At 40.5% G+C, this 23,441-nt stretch overlaps 1 protein-coding gene across 2 annotated transcripts in view; it reads left to right on the top strand.

Annotated features, from left to right (window-relative positions):
- The window catches only part of SRGAP1 (SLIT-ROBO Rho GTPase activating protein 1), a 260,025-nt gene that overhangs the window by 149,787 nt on the left and 86,797 nt on the right, over positions 1 to 23,441 (top strand). For both annotated transcript variants that reach the window (XM_036252855.1, XM_036252856.1), the window contains exons 5-6: positions 19,865 to 20,047; positions 20,541 to 20,669. In XM_036252855.1, the coding sequence (XP_036108748.1) occupies positions 19,865 to 20,047; positions 20,541 to 20,669 (312 nt within the window). The remainder of the gene's footprint in view (positions 1 to 19,864; positions 20,048 to 20,540; positions 20,670 to 23,441) is intronic.

Here is a 23,441-nt window from a genome sequence, read left to right as displayed (position 1 = left end):
TTATTTTTTATCTTCATCCGAGGACATTTTTGCATTTATCTTCAGATAGAGTGGGAGGGAGAGAGGAAGGAAGACAGAGAGAGAAACATCGACTTGAGAGAGACACATCGAAAGGTTGCCACCCACACAACCCCCACCAGGGCCGGGGACAAACTGCAACCGAGGTACATGCCCTTAGCGGGAACCGAACCCGGGTCTCTCTAGTCCGCAGGCCGATGCTCTAACTGCTGAGCCAAACCGGCCAGGGCATGACATGGTTTTTATTGGTTGGATTATATGTGATCTGTACATATATTCAATTCCAGATTTTTTGTTTTAAATTGTTACCATCCTTAAAACTAGCCATTCTGGGACTAAAGAAATTTAGGGTTGCTTTATTCTGGTACTTTAATTTCTTTTTTTCCCCATTTCAAGTTGTTTGGTTAATGACTTACTATATTAAAATTACTTTGGGGAGAGGAATCTTTGTCAATAACTTATTTTTCTGAATTTAAATTTTATTCAGGCTACTGCATATAATCATAAGAAATTAAATAATTTAAAATTATTATATTAAGAAAACCAAAACCAGTGAGGTTGCCAGTTGGAATTAGTCATATGCCTCTATAAATTGTTTTTACATTTAATGATCATATTATTAAATGCAAATTCCCTTTGGAGGAATTTGATGAGGTTTTATTTTATAAGAGAGAGTAACATAATGAGAAATGAACAATATTAATTTGTTCTAGCTGTAGATATTTGCATTTTTATTGCACAAGGTTTGTTGAATCTTGCTTTACAGGCAAATTAAACCTGAAACTTAGTATTAAAATGTTTCTTGATTTACAAATTCTACTTGTTCCTTAAAAGCCATGTGTGTGAAATGCAGTTTGGGGGATTACATTGTTTCTGATGCTCCGCGGATACTTGCTAATTAAAAGAACCCATAGTTTTAAACTTTTATGAAATTAGTGATATTCTTACAAAATTATTTTCCACTTTTTTATACATGTGTGATATTTATATTTTTATGTAGCACATTTGCTACACCTGTACTTCTGAATTTAATTGACAGTTTTTATGTGTTAGTTCCTCCTTCAGAAACTTTTAACTTTGCTTGCAAAAGCCTCATGTTATAAGGTCATTTCCAAAATAGCTAATGAAGTAGATTTTTTGTGGGTTATTTTAATGATGAAGACCATTTATTAGCCTGTGATTAATTAATTTCTGGTAACCTAGGGTATCAACCATTTCTAGAAATTCTGGATTTAGAATTTAAAAGTGAAATGAGCATTGTGCCTCTGAGACCTCTAGACAGGAAACACTATGTCGTCTTCAATTGAACCATTTTAGATGAGAACCTCATGCACTTTCCTTGTGGCTCACTTTGCTTGGGCACTGTTTAAAAACAAGCCCGTTGGTTGTCATGGTATCCGAGACAAGAGCCTGTTGATTATGGTCTGAAACTAGTACTAGTCAAAACAATAGTGGCAAAAATAAACTTGATCGCTGAATAGGAGAAGTCAGTGGAGTGTTATGAAAATTTTATCTCAATGAGAGATGTGTATAGTTAAATTTTTCCTGGATTCAGACTATCAAATGGACTTAGATATTTAGCAGACTTTGCGGTTGAATCAAGTAGGCTGGCACTTCCTCAAAACTCTTATCAGTATCGGTCTGAAGACCTGAAGGAGCCAGGTTGTAGGAATAGCTACCAGAGTTTGGATGACCCTGTCAGAGTCATTTGATCTCTCAGAATCAGTTGAGGAATTAAAGGGTGGAGAAGACAAGCAATGAGTTTTTAATTGGGTAGTTTGTAGAGCACTTTGAATTCTTGGGAAACAGTTGTCCTGTAACCAGAGCGCATGCTCAGTCGAGGTCAGAGGTCATGTTTCACAGGGGAAGGAGCTTCATATTACACAACACACACACACACACCTTTTACTCTAAAAGAAGGTGATGTTTGGTTCCTCTTGCACTTTAAATTGAGATATACAAATTCTGTCTTGTTCAAATGAAATTTATCCGTTGTATGTAGTCAGTTTACTTTCAGAAGGTGAGAAAAGATGAGGAGTATTTGAGCAGTGGACCAGGAGTTGGGAGAATGTAGTTTAGGTTCCTTATTCAACCATTCACTGGTTGTGAACAGATAACTTTCTGAGTTGCATCATGCATAGGATTTTGTACACCTGACGATGTAGCAATGACTAATGAAATCGGTGTAAAATAAGTAGCCTCAGGGAATTGAGAATGCTACTTAGTTGCCTTTTCAGACAGATATTCACTCCTTCCTTTCTCTCGGTCCCGGATAGTCCTTGGGAGCTGAAAGTGAACGTTCTGAGAACATGACCTTCCTTATACCAGTGGAGAGCTTTGTATTAAATTATAGTCGACCTTAGTGGTGGGCAGCAGCCTTTCATGTGGACTTCTTTAACCCAAACTATTTTTCCCATAGCCCATTGGTTATTCCAAACATTATATCATAAAGCTTTGTCTTAAATAAAATATAAATGCCCAGGAAGAATAGGAAAAGATGCTTTATGGTCATTACACCCTCGTGTGAACCACATTTTTCAGATTCTTTGAGCACAGACTGTGCGCATCAGGCATCGCGGCCTGGCCCTCTGCGCAGCGGGACAGGATGGTGGCATCAGAGCGCCACTTGGAAGAGGAGGAAAGGTTTTGTCTTTTTGCCTCAACCGTGCCTTTACAGAAACAGAGCCTCAGAACGCTTTCAAGCCTCCATTTGGATTCTTAGACCAGAAGGGCAGCCACAGTGGTTAGGATTAATTTGGCTTTGATTAACAAGAACTCCAAATAATAGCATGAACATAGCAGAGGTTTATAGTGTCTCTCACATACAAGAAGTCGAGAGATCGGCATCCCAGGGCTGGTAAGGATGTTACATAAAGCTATCCAAGATCGGGCTTCTCCTAATCCACGGTTCAGAGAAACGTAATCATAACCTTTGTCCTCAAAATTCAGGCTTGTAGTTAGAGCTCCAGCCATTACATCTGCATTCCTGAAATGGAGGAAAGAAAGAAGGACCAAGTGAAAGTCGCATGTAACACTTTCACCTACGACTCATTGGCCAGAACTCAGAACGTGGTTCCATCAGGCTGCAGGCAAGCCTGGGAGTTACGTCTTTTGCTAGCTGCCCAGATCATTGCTAACCAGTTACAGATGGGGGATTCTGTTCATTTGAGAGAAGGGGAGGTATTTGTAGGTAATAAGCTGTGCCTGTCAGAGCAGCGAACATTTATGTGTGCTTATTATGCATGTGCTACTTACTGTGCTAAGCACATTACTTGCTTTGTCTCATGCAGTCCTCACAGTATCTCTGTGAGGTAGTTACTTCCATCATTCCCATTTTGCAGAATAGCAAACTAAGGTTCAGAGAGGCTTGCCCCAGGTTGCACAATAAGTAGTAAAATAGGAATTTGAGTCCAGGTCCAGAGCCATGACCTTTACTGTTATCTTATCTCTAGAGCCATGGTTTTGGGAAACCCTTTTCTAACAAAGATCTCTAAATAGTAATGCCTCCCTGAAAACACAGAGCACTGAAACAGTTTATCACGGGGGCTCACTTGTATTTTTTAGAGTCAGTGGCATTAGTTGCTTTAAAAAAAAGTAGAGGTGAAAAATGGGACATGGGCCTCAATGGCAACCTGACTTAGAAATGATTTCAATGAACTAACAGATGGAACTCATTGGGCTGAAAAGTAAAAGGGTGAACCAAGGTCCTCAGACCCCCTTTCGGAGTCTAATCCACTAATTAACTTCTTTTAACATGTGAAAGAGAACCAAAGCAGGGTTAAGAAAACAGGGAGAGTACTGTGCCCTAAGAAACAAAAATGACTGGACCAGCAGTCAGTAAACTCTGATTTGAATTTCAGATCACTTCGCCAATCTGGACATCTGTATTAGTCTGTGTTCTCCAGAACCAAGGGGATGGAAATATATATATTTGCAGAAACAGGGCAACAGAGAGAGAAAGGGAGAGAGAGATGGATACAGTCAACAGGCTGGAGAGCCAGATTATAGTTCAAGTCCAAAAGCAGAAGAAGACCACGTCTCTCCTCACACCCAGTCAGTCAGGGAGAGCACATGTTCCCTTACTCAGCCCTTTTGTTTTCTTCAGCCCCTCATCAGATTGGGTGAGGCCCACCCACATTGTTACAAAGGTTGTTTATTCAACAAATGGTTTTTGAATGCCTACTACTGTGCCAGGTGTTTTTAGATGTTCTGGGGCTATCGCTGTGAATATAAACAGACCATATACTTTCTCTCAAGGCATTTATATCCCAGAGAGGAGAAACAGACAGTAACCAATTAAATGTATAGTCTAGCAAGAATAAGTGCTAAAGGGAAAAATAAAGCTGAGTTAATACAGATAAGAAAGCATTCAGAGCACTGTTGGGCACATAGATGCTTAACCAACGTTGGTGGTCATTGTCCTCTTTGTCGTCAGAGCCATGGGGATGGTAGCGGCTCCTTCTCTGCCTCTCAGAGGAAGTGTGGAGATCAGGGATGACATTAACAGTGACCACAGGTGGTGTGTGTATGTATGGTTTTTCCTTACAACGAGTATATGTCACTTTTGTACAAAAAGAAAAAGGAAAGGTACTTCCCCTAAGAAAACTGAATCACGAGTGGATGTGGACAGTGCTGTGACTGGGTCAGTGGGGAAGCAAAAGGCAGAAACAGAACAATGGTGACACCAAGGGTTAGAGGAAACATTAAAAAAAAAAGTGCCTTCATCAGTCTGCTAAAGGGCTCATCACAAAACAGTGGCGTCAAGGGTTACGCCTGTCCCCTAATACCAAAATCGCAAAACGTTATGGTGAATTTTAGCAGAAAAAAACAGTTTTTGTCCTATATTAATATTTCTTTACTTTGTCTAGGCTTTGCAGCTTTAAATTCAGCATTTTAAAAAACAGAAAGGAAACTCTAATAGAGATTAACACACACGTCATAACAAATCCACATGAAATTGATTGCTAATTATGTGTAATTGATTATCACACTCCCTATACATCAGTGACACACATGGCTAAACCAGAGTCAAGAGGTAATCCATCCTCCAGTTCCATTACATTAAGAGGAAAGAACTGAGAGAAAGAAGGTTTATCCACCCCTTACCGAGTCAAGCATATTATCCCCATCCCTTCCCGCAGCAGACCTCTGAGGCAGGGTCCCTAATCCCTGTGTTAACAAAGGAGAGCTGGGACTCCGAATAATTAGCTCAGGATCACACTGACAGTAAATGAATGCTCCAGGATCTAGCCCTGCCCTGAGGCCCATCCATCCCCCCTGGGCAGCTGCCTTAGGGAGGATGTGCCAGGCAGGTGGGGGTGGGGGGTGGCGGGGGGACCTGATCTAATAGATAAAGCTCATAGATAAACCTCTTAAACTGCATGCTCTGATTGACACTTGTCAAAACTTAATTGAGCCTTCCAGACTACTGATACGGGTTACTAAATGGGCGAACCCAAATGGCTTTGCACATTCAGCTTTTACATTAGAACATGTTCCTTTGGGCTGCCTCTTGAAAACATAGTCTCTCATTTAGCTTCAGTGTTCTGGGTGTCAACACCACCTGCTTAGCTGTGTGTTCATGCACAGTGATTACTGCTAAGATCCCATTGCCAGATACTCCATTCACCCTTGTTTTTTCCTCCTGAGCTCTGGCTCTGATTTGCCTAACAAAGTTCAATACCCAGAGAATGGAAGCTGTCCTAGTACAAAGCCAGAGGCTGCCGAGCATCTTGCACAGGAGTTATTTGGAAAACAAGGTTGCTGAATGCACACAGACATCCTCTCTGGCCTTGATGTATCTTTGAACCACATATCTCTTTAAAATGACAAAATAAAAATCTAATTATTTTTTAGAGGGGATGGGAGGGAAGACACTGTTTATTATTTCAAGCCCTTCCTTGAAAACTCCGCCTCAGAAGGCTGCTGAAGAAAGCTTTTTTGGCTGGCTTCGTGAGCCTCCAAAGAACCAGGAGCAAATGCATTCTTCTGTAAAGCAGAAACATGCCCAAGGCAAGGTTGAAAAGTCATTCCGAGAGAGCCCGAGATACGTGCCACCTCCTATCGGAAGATTTTTCTCTGAGCCTCAAAGAGATTTTTTATTTTTATATTTTGATTAAGTATTTATTTTAGCTCAAGGGCATTTTAAGTATTTGAAATATATATATATGTGTGTGTGTGTGTATACACACACATATATATATATTTCTGTAGTGAAAATGAAAATTCATTCCTTTGAGATGGACTACAAAGAGAGCTGGGTCTCAGAACAAAACACTGAACAAAGGGAAATAAAGGATACATAAAAAGCTGCCAAATTAAAAACCTCTTTGGAATACCACATTCTCTGTGATGCCACCTGGAAACCTTTTTTTTAGAGCACTCTATTTAGAGATCATGGACTGATGAAGTGTTTGCATATATCCTTTCCCTGGTTTTATTACTAGACACTTAGCTGGAAAGTAAGAGAGGTGTTGGGACCGTATGACTCTCGGCCAACTTCTGAGTTCTGATCTTGGTGTTGACAAAGACAGACTTTGGAAACTAGGTTAGCTAATTTAACCTGGCTTTATTCATTTTCCTGCCAAAATGATGGGGATTAATAAAAATTTCCATTGCAAGGATCTGTGAGGACAACGTTTTGACAAAAACGTTATATGTAGATGTCTTTTAGCAACTCTGCTAATTAATGAAGCCAGGTGCCCCCCAGCTCCTGCTTGGAATTTTCACTTTCTCTCAGAGATTTGAGTATGGGTTAGTATTGGTACTGGTAAACTGCAAATAAGACTGTCTTTTAAAAGGAGTGGGCAGTGCCAGGCCAGTGTGGCTCAGTGGTTGAGCATCAATCCATGTACTAAGAGGTGACTGGTTTGGTTCCCAATCAGGGTACATGCCCAGGTTGTGGCCAACCCCATCGATGTTTTTCTCTCTCCCTCTCCCTTCCTTTCTCTAAAAGTTAATAAAGAAAAAGAAATTTTTTTAAAATAAAAGAAGTGAGCAATATGAATCAAAAAAAAAAAAAAAGTATTTGGCTTAGATATAAAAGTGAAAATATAGTTTAGTAAAAAGAAAAAATTCTAGAGAATGTTTCACATCAAGAATTCTTCTCAAAGAATATCGTATTCAAAGTACTATGTCCTGAAATACAGTATTACAACTTTTAAATTATTAGAATGCTTTAATAACAGACATCTTAATCAGCATATTTTTTAAAAAATTAAGTCAATAAAGTACTTAACTTTGTTTACCATTCTTCATTATACAGCTAACCTTTGTCAGGTACTACTCTAGGCACTCTGTATAATTCTTTAAATTCTTCCAACAGCCCAATGGAGTTGTTGAGACACAGAGAGGTCAAGTGCCTTGCCCAAAGTCACACAGCTAGAAGTCTCAGACCAGGCAGAACTCCCTTTTTATTGATGATTATAACCTAAGGCGGATTATTATGTACCACCAGAGAGGTTCAGGGAGAGGGTTTGAGATCCAAAGAGAAAATTCCACATTGAGGACTGAGAAAAATTCAGAGGAAAGTGTCTGAAAGTGGACAGGATTTCAGTAATAGGAAAGACGGAGAGGGGGCGGGAAGGCTTTCGAGGCCAAAGGCGCAATGCAAGCCAAGGCATACAGTTAGGGAGAACACAAGGCATATTCATAGGATTTCTCTCTGCAGACGTATCTAGAGAGAAAGGAAAAATCAGTTGAAAAATTTCAGGAGAATACCAAAATGAGATTATCAATAATATAGGCATCAAAAAATGATTAGATATCTAACTCTAAAGCAGTTTGAAAACTCAGAAAGCTTTCTTGCACAGCTTAACAGCTCCCCTACCCCTCCCCTCCCCCCTCTTTTTCCTCCTTAATAAATGCAATGAGGAGTACTGGGTTTGAGGCACAGGGTATACGTGTCAAATTCCAAATCATTTTTCACTGAAAGAAAAGAATTTCACATCAGCCTTTCCATTTTAGTTGATGCTGCAATTCTAAGGATTGTGGGGCTTTTAAGATTTTAAGATTTCAAGTGTCTTGTATCCTCAGCTTAAATATTTCCTATACTGAACCTTAAAACTCAAATGTCTAATAGACCCATGTAATGCTGAAGATATGTGAAACATTTCCCTGAAAAGGATTAAATATTTAAAACTGCAGGTGACTTTGAAATTCTAGTACATTCCTTGCCCTTTCACTACACATGCACTGTCCCCTGAACATTGCCAATTCTGTGTCACTTTGCCACTTTGCGGCCACGGTGTTCCATGCGGCCTGGTTAACATGTCTTCCACGTGCCAACTCTTGGGTATTTTTTTTTTCTCCAGTAGATTAAACTTACATTTCAGTGCCTCTGAAGACTGCTCTTCTTGGAAACCCTTTTTGAAATAAGGACTTACTGCACGACCTTCTCTCTCACTGACTTGCTCTGTTGACTTGGTGGGCGAGGAGTAAGTCTCTTTGCAGCTCCGTTTCTTTGATCCATAAAACAAAAGCCGTCCCTCTGCTCTCTTCTCGGGTGTGCGGGAATGAACGCGTGAGCACTGGCAGGGCGAAGGCTTATTTGGGGCTTACAAGACACGGTGGAAGGGTAGGGTGTGTTATTAATTGGAATAACATTCATCACTGCAGGGGCATGACATGTATAGCTACTATTCCCAGTTCTGATGAGAGGTGGGAAGGCTAGGGAACATGCTAAAAGGCAAAACAAGGATTTGAACCCAGGCCTGAGTTTAAGCAGTAGAGCTTTTTGGAAATGGAACGAGTTATCTTTTTAAGATAAACCTCTCCTTCCTCAGAAGGTGGCTGGCCAGCAAGTTTGTGGAGAGGGGTTGTGATTTGTAAGGTAGGTGCTAGCATTTACGGAATGCAGTTATTCAGCATTTGTCCCAAATCTCAAAATCTGTTCCCTGTCTCTACGTCAGTTAAATGGAAAACCCTAGAAGCTTTCTTTTTTTTTTTTTTTTTTTTTGGATTAATTAATTTATTTTTGTTACAGATGTTTCTCCTTTTTCCCCCACTGATTCCCCCCTCCTCCTCCCTCCCCACTCTGTCCCCAGCTTTGTTGTCCATGTCCATTGTTCATGCATACATGCATATAAGTTCTGTGGTTTATCTCTCCCCCACCACCCCCTCCTCTGGGGATTGTCAGTCTGTACCCCACTTCCACGTCTCTGGGACTACTCTAAAGTCCATATAGGATCATCTCTGTTGCATGCAAGTAGTACACACCAATTAGCTAGGAGGTGCCTTTCACCAAATATCTAGTCCTGGAAAAGCATAGTAACAGACACACTTGATCATCAGTGAACTAGACTGGTGAGATGGTTCCATGAATGGTGTGGGGTGCTGGGCCAGATAGAGATCTCCACAGCTCTGTGCAGCTCAGAGCCGCCCCAGGTGGGGGCAGGGCTCCTGCTGAAACTGACACCTGAAATTAGTGCTAAGGGAAGGGTGGGAAGGACTTTCCAAAAAGAGGAGAGCACAGGTACGAGACCACATTGCCTGTGCAGGGAACTCCACGCACTTTGATATTGTCAGAGTATTAGCAAAGCATCGATAAGAAAATAGAGGGAGTATTAAGCTGGACTCTGAAAAGCCTCTGCCCTTATCACTTTCTCTTCACCCTACTACAATTGAAGGACTTGAGAGACAAAAAAGGAAAATATCTTGCAAAATCAGGATTTCCTAGATAAAATGACATTTATTTCATGTTAGAAATCTCTGATAATTGTGAAGTGGGCAAAGATTACACTAAATTGTTAGTTGCTCTCATTAAAAATTACCCTTATGAACTAATGAACTAGTGTAAACCGATAGAGAATAAAATATAATTGGATTTTAGTAATGGAATGTAAAGGAATAAAATAGGACAGGGTCTATTTGTAATACATAGTTGGGGGCTCAAGAAATTTTGCTGTTATTGAATGTTTGTCAAGAGTTCATTAGAGATAAATAAAACCAATAGCCACAGTCTATGACTCAAAGACTTTAATTAAAAACTGCCTCTGCTCAGTGCTGGAAATAGAGCTAGCAGAGATTAAGATGAATAAATACAGATTACTTGCATTATAAATAGAAACATTTTATTTTTAATAAGGCTTAAAACAATTTGTCCTCTATAGAATAACTTAGTCATCTTTTTGTTAAATAATTTTATTATAGTAACAAAATCTAGTGAATCTAATTGCAATTTATATTGCCATTTAAAAGTTATTATTCTATTTAACATTTTGAAAACGATGACTAATGCCCTGCTTTCTCACTTAAATATAACAGTCAAAAACAGAAGCGTGTAGCAAATCCGTAAGTGTGTCGACCCTGCACCTACCAAATAGTTCCCAGGTTTTCCTCCTTAATGAGCACTTGATGATTGATCAGTGATCCGTATGGGAGCTAATTAAAGTCACCGGAGTGATGGATCTCCAGTTTCAGGTTCATCAATATAACAGCGCGTTAAATTCTGCAGACACTGTTCATTTCTAGATAATTCTGTGCAGCAAGGCAGATGAGTCATGGCCTCGGAGCCCACGGAGAATTCTGGGAGGAACCCTGTATCCTCACCATGGCCTGTGTACTGCTTGCTGCCTCCAGTCCACAGAAGCAGGAGTTAATTACTATAATTTGGTACATGGGTTTTTCCTTTTGGTTAAAATTTATCTGCCGTCTACCCTGACTCTGGAAAAAAAAAAAAATCAACCCTTGTAGTTACTAAGAAGTATATTATATATCCCCCTCCCCCCAAAAAATAAATTCTTATGGTATTTAGTCGTTGCCAGATGAAGATCTGAAATCATGAACTCACGGAAGGCCTGAGAGAGAGGTCCACGCACCTCCTTTACGGTGAGAAAGCTGTGGGCAGCTGAGTTCAATGCAGGCCGGCTGCAAGGTCACAGCCTGGGCGGGGCAGAGCGAGCGCTCACGCCCCTAGACATCTAGGACACGAATGCTCCTTCTGCTGACACCGGCTCTTGGAGATGAAGAAAACAGTAAATCTCCAACAGAAAACAAGAACAGGAATGACACTATGGGTTCTGTTTTCAGATAGATGACTAAAGGCCATCCTACCTTATTTCCTTTGAGCTTCATCAGATATTCTTTTTTTTTTTAGAGGGATCTATTAAAATTCTCTTGGAAAAAAAGCCTTCTAGTTACACGATCAGTTTTCCCTTCTATGCTCAGGCCTCTAGTTGGCACTTTTTCGTGCGTTCCACACTTTTCAAGGTGTTTGAGTTGTATAGTTAGATTTGATTGTCTCCCTGATTCTGGTCCTGTAGGGAGGCCTCATGTTGTTATATGGTCTCTAATAGATGAGGCTCATGCTGAGGGTCAAAAACGCTGAGGTTATAAAGCTATTTTGCAGCAAAACGAGGATCAAATTTCAGGTTTATTGGATTTCATAGACCTAAGCCCTTTCCATTAAAATGCTGTTCTGTACAGTTAATCCTGAAACAAAATTTTTACACATACACCAAATAGAATATAACTATTTTTGTGATTTTCATTACCCATTTTTCTGCCCTTTGCATATGTGTTTTCTATCCCCCGCCCCCCGTTTATTATCTGCATTTCTGTTGCTCTGTCATTTGGTTGGTTGGCAATCCCTAGTCAGCAGGGTCCAGGGTCCCAGACAATGCCATTTGTTTGGATTATAAATGATGATAAATTCAGACCATTATACTGATTTCATTTCAGTGGAGTCACAACATACCTCAAGTTTGCTTTGATAAACCAGTTACAGTATCTCATGCTATTTATTTGATCCTCTGGGTCTGTTTGCTCAATCTAAAGAGCTTTGCTAAAATTCTTAACATGCACTTGAATGGAAATATTGTTCATTTCTTTCTCTTGACCTCTGTTAGAAATGATCATCTTTCCAGTCATGGACAAATCATTACCCATTATTAAAATGAATTCTTTTACAGCACTTTTTTCAAATATCAGTAGTTGACATTTGCTCTGCACTTACCATGTGCCAAGCTCTTTTTCTGTGTTCTTTACATATGTTGACACATTTAATCTTCCCAGCTACCCTATGCAGTGAGGAATATTGTTATGCCGATTTTACAGTGAGGAAATTGTGGCACAGAAAGGTCAAGTTACTTACCCAAGCTCACACAGCGAGTAACTGCACAGACAGGACTTGAACCCAAACAGTCTGTTCTAAGCCTTTAACCACCAGTATACTTCATCTCAAAGTAACTTTTCCTGTAAATGTTAGTTTGCAAATATAGTAAAGTTTTATAAACTCGGCTTTCACTGACTTATAGAAAGCCATGTGAGCCTAAAGAGGTGGCTTGTGAAAATGCATCATCGTGACCATCCTATTGGCCACTCATCACCTCAGGGATCAACAACTTTTCCAGTTCTGATGCCATGAATAAGAATAAAAAAGACAAGTGTCACTCACAGGCCTGAAGTGAGAGGTAGGGGTGGGGATGGGGGCTGAGAGACCCATTGTAGGTTTTGACAGAATGACATTAATGTTGAAGATTGGCTTCTCCTGTCTTTATATCCTCCAGGGGTGGGGAATGTCCGGCTGTATAAAGCCCTCAAAATCCATATCAGCAAACATCACAGGCCTCACCAAATTAGCCTGATCAAATATATATTAGGCTAATTTTTTTTCTAAATATTTTTCTTTATTGATTTGAGAGAGAGGAAGAGGGAGAGAGAGATAGAAACATCAATGAGAGAGAACATCGATTGGCCGCCTCCTACATGACCCCCATTGGGGATTGGGCCCACAACCTGGGCATGTACCCTGACTGGGAATCGAACCGGTGACCTCTCGGTGCATGGGTCGACACTCAACCACTGAGCCACACCAGCTAGGCTAGCAGGCTAATTTTTAAGTTAATTTTGTATGGTCCAGCGAATGATGTTATATCCAAATGGCCCTTGGCAGAAAAAAGGTTCCCCACCCCTGTGAGGCCCCCCTTTCCTCCCCAGGTGAGCTCCCAGACTTAAATGTAAGTTGCTTAAAAAGGAGCCTAGGAATTCTTCTCCATCTACCTTCCATTCAGCCTACCCTGAAGTCTGTGACTGCCCTTCCCACCTCCTGTTTGTCTCACAGTAAGAGCAGGCTTGCGTCTGTTCTTCCCCCTGGGTAGAGATTTTATCTCTAGCACAGTGCCTGGCTTAGGGATACTCACCAGCTCTTGGGCGGATGAGTACACGAGATCAGTGTACACTGCTCCCTGAAACCCGGGCTAACCTATGTACTTAATCTGACGAAACTGTCAGCATACATCGAAAGGGTGCTGACGGTGAGGTGTACTTTGCAGACAGCTACACAGGCCTTTTCGAAGTGTGAACTGAGGTAGTGTATTTTATGAACATGTAGGTATCTGTGCAGTCAAGTCCTAGGCATTCCTCCCTGGTACCTGTTGTAATGTGGACTAGCGATAAGGACTTCTGTCTCCTCTGTTTTCATCATTGCTGAGTTCTCTCTCCCAGCTGCTTCGCTTTGGGAGACAGTGGCCTGTGCCTCCGTGCTTGGAGCCTGGACACGAGCCAGCCGGCCTGGCCCCAGCGCCTGAATGCTTACTTCTGCATTGGACTTCCGAAGGTGCCAAGGACGAGAATCCCCCTCCCTTGTTGTGCTTCCATGCATCGTGTCATTTGATCCCAGTTTTAGCCCAGAGGAACTGGGGCTCAAGAAATTGAAGAAACATGCCCAGCTGGTCAGCAGTAGCACCAGGACCCAAATCCAGGTCTGCCTGGCACCAGAGGCCGCATTCACCGCCGAGGCTGGCTCGGGGTAGTAAAGAGCAAGAAGGCTCAAGACTGCAGCTGAGAAGAGCCCGGCAGGCAGTGGTGTGAGCGCGCTCAGAGGTAGTTCTGCTCCCACCCTTGTCTGAAGCCCCCAGACACAGCGCGGCGGCGCAGAGGCCGTAGCCTGGAGGGAGGGACTGAGGGACTGAGGCTGTGTGGGCCCCGGGGGGCCAGGCTCCTTGCAGCACAGCCCCTGGGCTCAGCAGAGGGTGGCGGGGGACACGGCTTTCACCATGAACCTGGGAGCATCCCGGGAAACCACAGGAATGGGCTTCCTGGGCTGTTGGCACGACCCCGATGGTTTTGTTAGTCTGGCTCTTGGAGAAACTCAGTAACAATTAGAGCCCTCTGTGATCGATTGTAGAAGAGATCTTTATCCCAGGTTGTTGATATTTAAGGCAATCCAAAGACTGTAGTTTCTCAGAAGAGCTTTAATGATTAATGGATTTAGTAAAACAGCAAGGTATGTATGGAATCAGGAAATATTTTCTCTGACATAATACTGGTTTTCACCACCCTCCACCAACCACCACACTTTTTTTTTTTTTGGAGGGACCATGAATTCCAGTGCAAACTATATTTCACAGACAATTTAGAACTGTTTGTCACCCCATCAATCCGATCTGAGGTATTGATTTCAGATGCCAGGGATGGAGAAGAACTATGCCAGGTACAGACTGGTAACATTAGTAAGTATTTGTTAAATGAAAGGACAAGCTGACTATAAAATGGATTCCCGTCCTCATCTATTTCTCACCAAATAGAATACAGTATTCTGTTCCTACTGTATATAAAGCAATGTTAAGGATCTGAAGGCACCTAAGACAGTATTGGTGCCCTAGCTGAGCTTACAGGACAATCTATAACATGGAATGGTAGTCAGATGCCTGTAACACGGGGCTCAGAGTCCCAAGGGCTCTCAGCAGGTAGGTCTTGGCGGTCGGAAGAACCAGATCACTCTGACCAAGGGACCAGGGAACAGCACTTACCAGTAGGTGAGACTTGAGCTTGTCTTGGAGGGTGAGTCAAGGAGGGGCTTCACAGGAGGGGCTTGGGGAGGGCATCCCAGGCAGTGGGATCCGCTTGGGAGAAGGCCACGGAGGCAAGGAAAGAACAAATTCGGAGAAGGCAGCGTCAAGTGATTGGCTCGAGTGGTGGCCGAAGCGCTGCTTGGGCTGGTGCTGAGGCCAGGCTGCGGGGCCTCCGGACGGCAAGGCAGAGGGCGTAGCCTGGAGCCGAAGGTCAGAGACGGTGAGAAAGAAGACGCCCTGTAGCTGTCATTCTGGATTTTCTTTCTTTCTTTCCATTCCCTCTTCTTCCATTCTGAGGCCACTTTATGCCCACCCTGCATATCTTCACCAGATTGTTACTAAGATGCTGCTTTGACCTTTCTCTTTACGCCTCTGTGGATTCACAACCCCTGTGAATAAACTCAGCGCTTCTTACTTGGGGCTTCAAGCCTCTCCTGATCGTCTCCATGCCAACAACTCCAGTTTCATCCTTCCGCTCAGCCACCTGACCATCCACTTTTCTAGCACTCCCCTGACCCCTTCTCTGCCGTCGTGGTCTCCTCATGCCTGCCTCACCGGTGTGGTCCCCACTGGACCTTTGTCGCTACTGTCCTTCCAGCCTGAATGCCCTTCTTGTGTGTCCAGGAGAATCTCCAAAAATTTAAACTTACAGAAGTTGGAAAGCAAGTCTTATTTATACTCCCATCAATGCCTGATGGTGGTAGGCACCAAGCAAATGTTGAATGAATATATACCTACCTTTCATCCCTTCTTTTCCTCTATTCCTGAATATAACCAAGAGTAACTATATCCCCCAGGGAAGAGGCCTTCCATTTGTATAATGCTTTAGACTTTGCAGAAGGTTGGGCGCGACAGTCCAGAACACCGAGTCCGGAGCCGGACTGCCAGGGTTCCAACCACTGCTCGGCAGTGTCCGGCTGTGTGCCGCGGTAAATTCATCTAACCCCTCTCTGCCTTAGTTTTCTCATCTGTGAAATGGGGAAGATAAAGACACCCACCTGACAAAGAATTTTTAGAAAGATTAAATAAAATATAATTTGTAAAATGCTTAGAACAATGTTGGGCACAGAGTGAGCATTATATAATTTTCGTTTAGCTAAATATATGTACATAGATATGTTAATGGTATAAATAGAATACATATGTACACACATGTATAGTAAGTACTCAGTCAAGTTTCAGTTACACACACTCACAGGGACGCACAGTTGGGTATCCACACAACCTCGTAAGGTGGGCAGAGTATAACTTCCCCACACCTAGTAACTATAGGTGCATTCCTGGGACCTGTCTTCTAACCTCTGAGCCAGAAGTCAGAATTTAGAATTTATAGCTTTACTCCACTGATCTTCTCCAACACATGGATAGTTTTCAAATACGTAAGGATTTCTTGATGCTGAATATTGAAACTCACTATGGATGTTTTAATTATTTTGATTTAAAGTACAAAACTGGTGCCCAGCCCATGTGGCTCAGTGTATTAAGCATTGTCCCATGGACTGAGAGGTTCCGGTTCGATTCCTGGGCAGGGCACAAACCCGGGTTTTGGCTCAATCCCCAGTAGGGGGCGTGCAGGAAGCAGCCAACTGATGTTTCTCTCTCACAGTGATGTTTCTGTATCTCTCTCCCTTCTTTTCTCTCTAAAACATCAATAAAACATATTTAAAATAAAATAAAGTACCAAAGTGGTATCAGATACATTACACAGCTGGCTCTGTTAGGGTTTTGCAGCCTCACAAAGAAATCCATGATGTGGTCATCTTCTACTTGACTATATTCCTCCTGCAGTTAAGGAAAGATGGAGCAGAAAGATAAATTGAATGTGTTTGATAGAGAATTATGCATGAAGTTTTAATAGAGGAAGTTTTAAATAGGGAACCATGCTACTGGAGTACATTTAAATGGATATATGCCCATTGTGTCATTTGGTATGCAAAGGCTTGTGTTTGCATTAAGCTGAAGGAGAAGTTGTTGTTTTCTTTGCAGTGTGTGTTCAAAATGCACCTTTGAAAAAATAAAAGCTTTCTTTTACTTCTCTGAAAAAGAGAACTGCCGATTATTTTATTTTAAATCCAAAACACATTTAACTTCTGTCAACAGCTTACCTTTTAAATAATGCAGTTTGTACTTGCATTCATTATCTGCAATTAGAGTTCTCAAAGAAGCTTTTAGGGTTTTTCTACCCAACTTTTAAAATTCATTCATTGTAACTGTTAACATTTTAGAGAATAGTGGAAACCCTAAGTCGAATTGAAAAACTGAACAAAGAAATTTCCTTTCTGTACATTACCATTGAACTGGGTAAAGAATCCTCAGCTATTGTGCTGAACCACATAATAGTAAGCTATTTACACCCTTTTCTTGCGAGTGTTAGGTCAGACGCAAATGTTTCCCTTTAACCCAGGCTAGTTAATAAGAAATGCCATGCTGGCAGCCCGCTTAGTCTGTGCAAATTACCTGCTTACACTAGACCTCAGCATCTAAGTAAAGCAAGAGTCGGGAGATCAGTTCTTTTCTCTGTGATGTATTTTTTTTAAAGATTTTTCAGGTACTCATGGCTGTGTGGGATGCCTTTTCATCCATCTGTGATGGGAGTCATGTGTTCTCATTTTTTCTTTCCTGTCTATGAGCAAAAAGAATACAGACAGCTGAACAGTGTGTGTGTGTGTGTGTGTGTGTGTGTGTGTGTGTGTGTGTGTGTGTGAGAAGGGGGGGAGGGAGAGAGAGAGGGGTTAGTTTTTTCACCCTCTTATTTAAAGATGTAACTGGAACCAGCACCCAAATGGCATGTGGGTTTGCTTGGGGCAGGGAAGACAAACAGCCCAGCCTAGAAATGCAAGGTGTGTAGCAGATTCATTGACCTCGCTGTTTGCCCAGCTGCAGGGCAACTCCCTTTTCATTCCCCAGCTGCCCAGCTGCTTCCTAATGCTATTTTATTTTTCTTTTAAACTGAAGTAGCCAATCAAACTTCCCCTTGACGGGTTTGATAATTACTAAAAACAGACAACTTTGCAGTCACACGCAGCTCAGAGAAAGCTGCCATAGTTTGTAGTGAGCACTTACTTTGTTCTTGTTCAGCAGTGCCTTCCACATCATTTATTTGCTAGCTTACATTTTTAAGGAAAGACATCATCAAATTTTATGAAAATAAGTAAAGGCTCTTCATTAACCCCATGTTTTACTCTTCAAAATAGTCATCTTGAGAATGTGTATTAAGTTAAACCATTTTTTAAAATGCCGATTTTCTCCCTTTTTTATATAACCTACAAAAACAGCAATTTCAAAAGGTTACAACTAAGTAAATGCACTTCTTCCAGTGGTGTTTCCAGAACCCAAACGATTTATAAATCATTTTTAAATGAGAAAACTCAAGTGCCTGACTTCAAAACATTACATCAATCTCAACTTCTTAACAACTGTACCTTAATTATAAAATTGTCTCTAGTTATTTATAAATGAAATAAAACCTATCTCCTTTGGATGAGAATGTGACATAATTTAAGAGAAAGTGCCACCACGATTATTGGGTCCTAATTCTGGTATGTTCCTTGATACAGTTGCATTGACGTCACCACACCTCATTCGTGTTGCTTCTTTTAAGGAACATAATTGTGCTCAAAGGAAACAGTTTTCAGAATTGGTCCAGATGTCTGATTCTGCAAATAAAATCAGATTGAAATTATATTGGAAAACCCCAATTTTCAGATAAAATCTCTGAAAATCTGTGACTGTTACTCTTCTGTATCTAAGAATACAGAGAACATATAGAGATATAGTAGGTTTCATTATAGAAGTAAAAAATGAATACATTCATTATTTGAGAAAATATTAAGCATATATGTGATCTGAGGTCCTTTGACAGATTATAGATTTTTATTTTCAAGTTAGCAGAATGATAAATTGGAAGTGTGTTTCAAAAGCCTCAAAAATGTGTGTATTCTCTAACCCTGCAATTTTCCTTTGGAAATGTGTTCTAGGAAATGTGACACAATTTTGTGAACAAATATTTCTATAATAATATAACCAAATTTTTAATGATTAAGAATTCATTACATAAGTTTACAGTATACATGGAAAGGATACCATGCAAAAGTTCATGTTCTATATATTTCTAAATTTATTAAAATGAAAACTATGTATGTCATTTCTAAGAGAAGAAATAAGATAGGATATGCATCAAAGAGTTGAATAAAGCCAAAAGTTTAAATATCCTAACATGTTCAAGAATAGGGATTTAGTTAAGTAAGTTATGGCAGTCATATAAAGAAATACTATACAGCCCTTAAAATGATGTTTTAGAAGAATGTTTAGTGATATAGGAAAATTTTCTGACACATTAAATGAGAAAAGGACATCAGACACTAAAAATGGTAAATACAGTATGATCCCAGTTTTTTTAAATGAGAAATTATATGTGTCATTTTGTAATGGTGTGTGTGTGTGTAGACTGGAAAGCTATATACCAAAATTTTAACAGTGGTTATCTCTGCTTGTTTTCTGTTATCTTTTTTTTTTTGGTATTATATGTTTTCTACACTGAACATAAAGTATTATTTTGTGGTCAGAAAAACAATATTTTTAAATTAGAACTATATTTGAGCCTTATTATTTTTGTTTTGTTTTTTGACAAGTAGATATTAAACAATAAAATTTAGTACACACTGTACTGACTTGGAGGTTTTTTTAATAAATCCAAGGTTTGGCAAAAATGTACCCATGAATAATGGTTTATTCTGCAAATTAATAATGCAGAGGAGACTTTAGAGAGACACTTCTAAGCTTAAGGGGACTTTTCACGTACACTGAGAGCAAGTATAAGACTCCAAATTATTTTTTCATCAAGGCCTGTCTCCTAAGTGCCTCTTCCTGGCAGGTGAATTTAATTTGCATGTTTCTGTTTGCTTTAGGTAGAAGCAATATTCCATAATTCATCCATTTTACTAACATCTGAAAGTTGGAAGGTGATATTTTTAACATGTGTCCTATAATGGTTTCCATTTACTTTCCAAGTTACAAACAGACATCTTTTAACAATGTGGGTCACATTTGCACAGGTGATGAAAACATACCACATGTATCACGCCGAGAGCATCAGTGCAGAGAGCAAGCTGAAAGAGGCCGAGAAGCAGGAAGAAAAGCAAATTGGGAGATCCGGAGATCCGGTCTTCCACATCCGACTGGAAGAGAGACATCAGCGGCGAAGCTCTGTGAAGAAAATTGAAAAAATGAAAGAAAAGGTAAGTAATAGGCTGCCAAATCTTTCTGTCCTCACTTGAGAGGACTTATCATCCTCATTTGAATTAACAAACTGAAGAACACTGATGCAATAGCTGATAGACACAGATTGTAAATTATTGTGAAATGCATGGATTTCCTCCCATGGGAATGCAAAATGTTTAAGAAACATAAAAATTATGTAATAACAGCTGGACATCATTTAGTGGTGAATGCCAAGTATTCAATACACAATGTAGAGAACTTGAATCGTAACAAAGAGATTTCATTGCAAATGGGCCTAACGCCCAAATACATTGTCCTTATTCCCCATAGCTGGGTAATTTTAGTTTGTTATTTAAATCAGACTTGAAATGTACTTTTCTCAAAGGACTTCGAAGGTCATTTGTAGATGTAGAATAAATTGTTTAGATTAATAAAAATGCATGTATGTTTCTCTGTCTTGTTTTAAAATGACTTTCTTGTCTTTCCCAACGCCTGGATATCCATTGCCAGAGACAAGCAAAGTATTCAGAAAATAAGCTAAAATCGATTAAGGCACGGAATGAGTATCTCCTAACCCTCGAAGCAACCAATGCCTCCGTTTTCAAGTATTATATTCATGATCTTTCAGATTTAATTGATGTAAGTACTTGAAATTTTTATTTTTTCCATATTAAAATGAAATTAGCAATAACTGCATTTCACTGATTCTAAAACACCATCAGTCAGTAAAAATGTAATTTTATGTAACAGAAAGAAATAATTACTGCTAATTAAACCATACATGATACTAAGACACTCTCAATTGTAAGATGAATATGAAAAAAAGGTACATTCTAAAACCGTGAAAAACAAATCACTAGGTTCCGTGAAGCTAAGAGTGCCTGGTAGACTCAGCTGGGAAGGGGAGCCAGCCATTTTAGTTTTAGTTTTAGTTTTTGTTAGTCCTCGCCTGATGATATTTTTCCCTTGATTTTTAGATAGAGTTGGAAGCGGGGGGTGGGGGGGGCATCAATGTGAGAGAAACACATCAATTGGCTGCCTCCTTAACAACCCCAATCAGGGCCGGGGGTCAAACCTGCAACCCAGGTACATATCCTTGACCGGGAATCAAACCCAAGACCATTCAGTCTGCAGGCTGAGGCTCTAACCATTGAGCCAAAACCAGCCAGGGCCAGCCAGCCATTTTCAAATTATGCAATGGCACAGCCCTAACTGCATTCATTGAGTCAAAACACATCTGTTGGGCCCCTACTATTATGAGGTGCAGAGGCTGTGAGAAGCCCTCCACAGTTCTTACCCTTGGAATTTAAAGTAGAAAAGGCAGATGTTGAGCAAATGATGACACAAATGATTGCTACATTACAGTTGTGATAAACACTTTAACAAAATAATGTGCATCAACCACGTTTGTAGTTTTCTCTAACTCTCTGTACTTCTCACTCTTGGGATCTGATATAGAACAGCAGTAAGGGGCTCATGTACAACTCCGCTAGTATAGCCCTGCCGTTTGATTCATGCCGTGATTACTGCCATCATTCCCCAGTTATTGTGCTAACACTGTGGAGGAGACTGCAAAGATGAAACAGAAACAGACGAAAATCCTGTGTCCAAAAATGCCAATATTTGTAAATAAAAGAAAAAAAGTGATGTGTTGTAAGAAAAGCACAGATAAAGTAATAGAGGTTCTGAGAGCTATCTATGGGAATGTTATTCATATAGTGCTTGGTAGTGATTGGATTCAACAGTTTCATGATATTAGAAAATTATCTTTTATGGCGTATAGTATCTCATAATTGAGACATGCGGTAAGTTGAAGCAACTTTATTTTATGGTGAATCTAAATCTCATGTATTTACCTATTATTTTAGAACCACAGTTTGGGAATTTTACAAGGAATTGGTAAGGGAGGGAATTATTTTTTAGTTCATTAACACTGTGATGTGACTTTTTCTTTTTATTTGAGTCTTAAAAGCAATTTTATCCCACAATATCATATTTTTTTTTAATACTTTTTTTTTAAATCCTCACCAGAGGATACTTTTCCACTTTTGTTCAGATAGAGTGGGAGGGGGGGGAGAGGAATAGAAGGAGAGAAAGAGAAACATTTGCGTGAGAGGGACACATCTACTGGTCGCCTCCCACACAACCCAACCAGGGCCGGGAACGAACTGCAACCAAGGTACATGCCCTTGACCAGAATCAAACCCAAGACTCATTGGTCCACCGGCTAACGCTCTACCGCTGATCCAAACCAGCCAGGGCTTAAAATACATTTTTATTGATTTTTTAGAGAGAGAGGAAGGGAGTGAGAAAAACATTGATGTGAGAGAGAAACATTGATTGGCTACCTCCTTCACGCCCCCCACCAGCGAGCAAGCCTGCAACCGGGGCACGTGCCCCAACCAGGAATCTCAGTCCATGGAACAACATTCAATCCACTGAGTCACACCAGCCAGGCTATCATAATTTCTTTATACAGAACTATTTAGTAATAAATAAAACCAGGGAATACTTTTTTCTCTTTTGTTACAAGTATTTCAATCAAGTAACTAATCACTTAATTGTTTGAATACAGAAACTTAAAAAAAAATATTTTTCTTCTAGCACTCTGATGAAATAAAAGAATTTTTTTCTGCTAGATTGCAGCTAGATTTCCTAATAAAAGTGAAGAATTTTTTATTTTCAGACTGAGATCTGTACAAAGTCTATAAAGTATATAGAATACAGAATAACTGATTCTATGTAACTATTGCTTTATTTTCAGGGCTTATTTAAGTGGTGGTTGGAGTACTTGGCAAACCTAACTCAATTTAACATGAGTACAAGCCTCCATGTATTCAAAAGTACCCAGTACTATTCTTGACGATGGCTATCCAGCAGTGAGCACAACAAAGTCCCCATTTTCTTGGAGTTTTTACACTAGCTCATAAATGAATCAGACAAATTTACACACACATATCTATAGTAGTGACAGTGTTATGAGTCAAAATAAAACAGAGCCATGGGGGTGCTGCTTTTGATGTGGTCTAGAAAAGCCTGATATTTGAGCCGAGAATTGAGCGGGAGGGCCAGATGGCTCTCCAGGGAAGGAAATTCATACGGAAGGACTGCCAAGGCTAAAGGTGTGGAGGCAGAGGTGTTTGGCCAGCTCAAGATGCTCAAGGAATCGCGAAGGAGCCAGTTCGGCTGGAGCTGGGTGAGGGAGGAGAAAAGTGCTGGGAGAGAAAGTAGGAGGAAGCCCTGTCTCTTAGGATCTTTACAGCAGGGAAAGCGGTTTAGGTTTTGGTCTAAGTGTGGTGGGAAGCCATGGAGGGCTTCTCAGCAGGAAGTGACATCACCTGGTTTACATTTTAAAGGCTCACTCTTGTCACTTGAGTGAAAATTGACTGAGGTGGGTAAGGTGGACAAGAG

This window comes from Molossus molossus, unplaced genomic scaffold (genome assembly GCF_014108415.1).
Source record: "Molossus molossus isolate mMolMol1 unplaced genomic scaffold, mMolMol1.p scaffold_m16_p_10, whole genome shotgun sequence".
Classification (NCBI taxonomy): domain Eukaryota; kingdom Metazoa; phylum Chordata; class Mammalia; order Chiroptera; family Molossidae; genus Molossus; species Molossus molossus.
The sequence above is the reverse complement of the archived record's forward strand: the minus strand, read 5'-3'. Positions and strand labels throughout refer to the sequence as shown.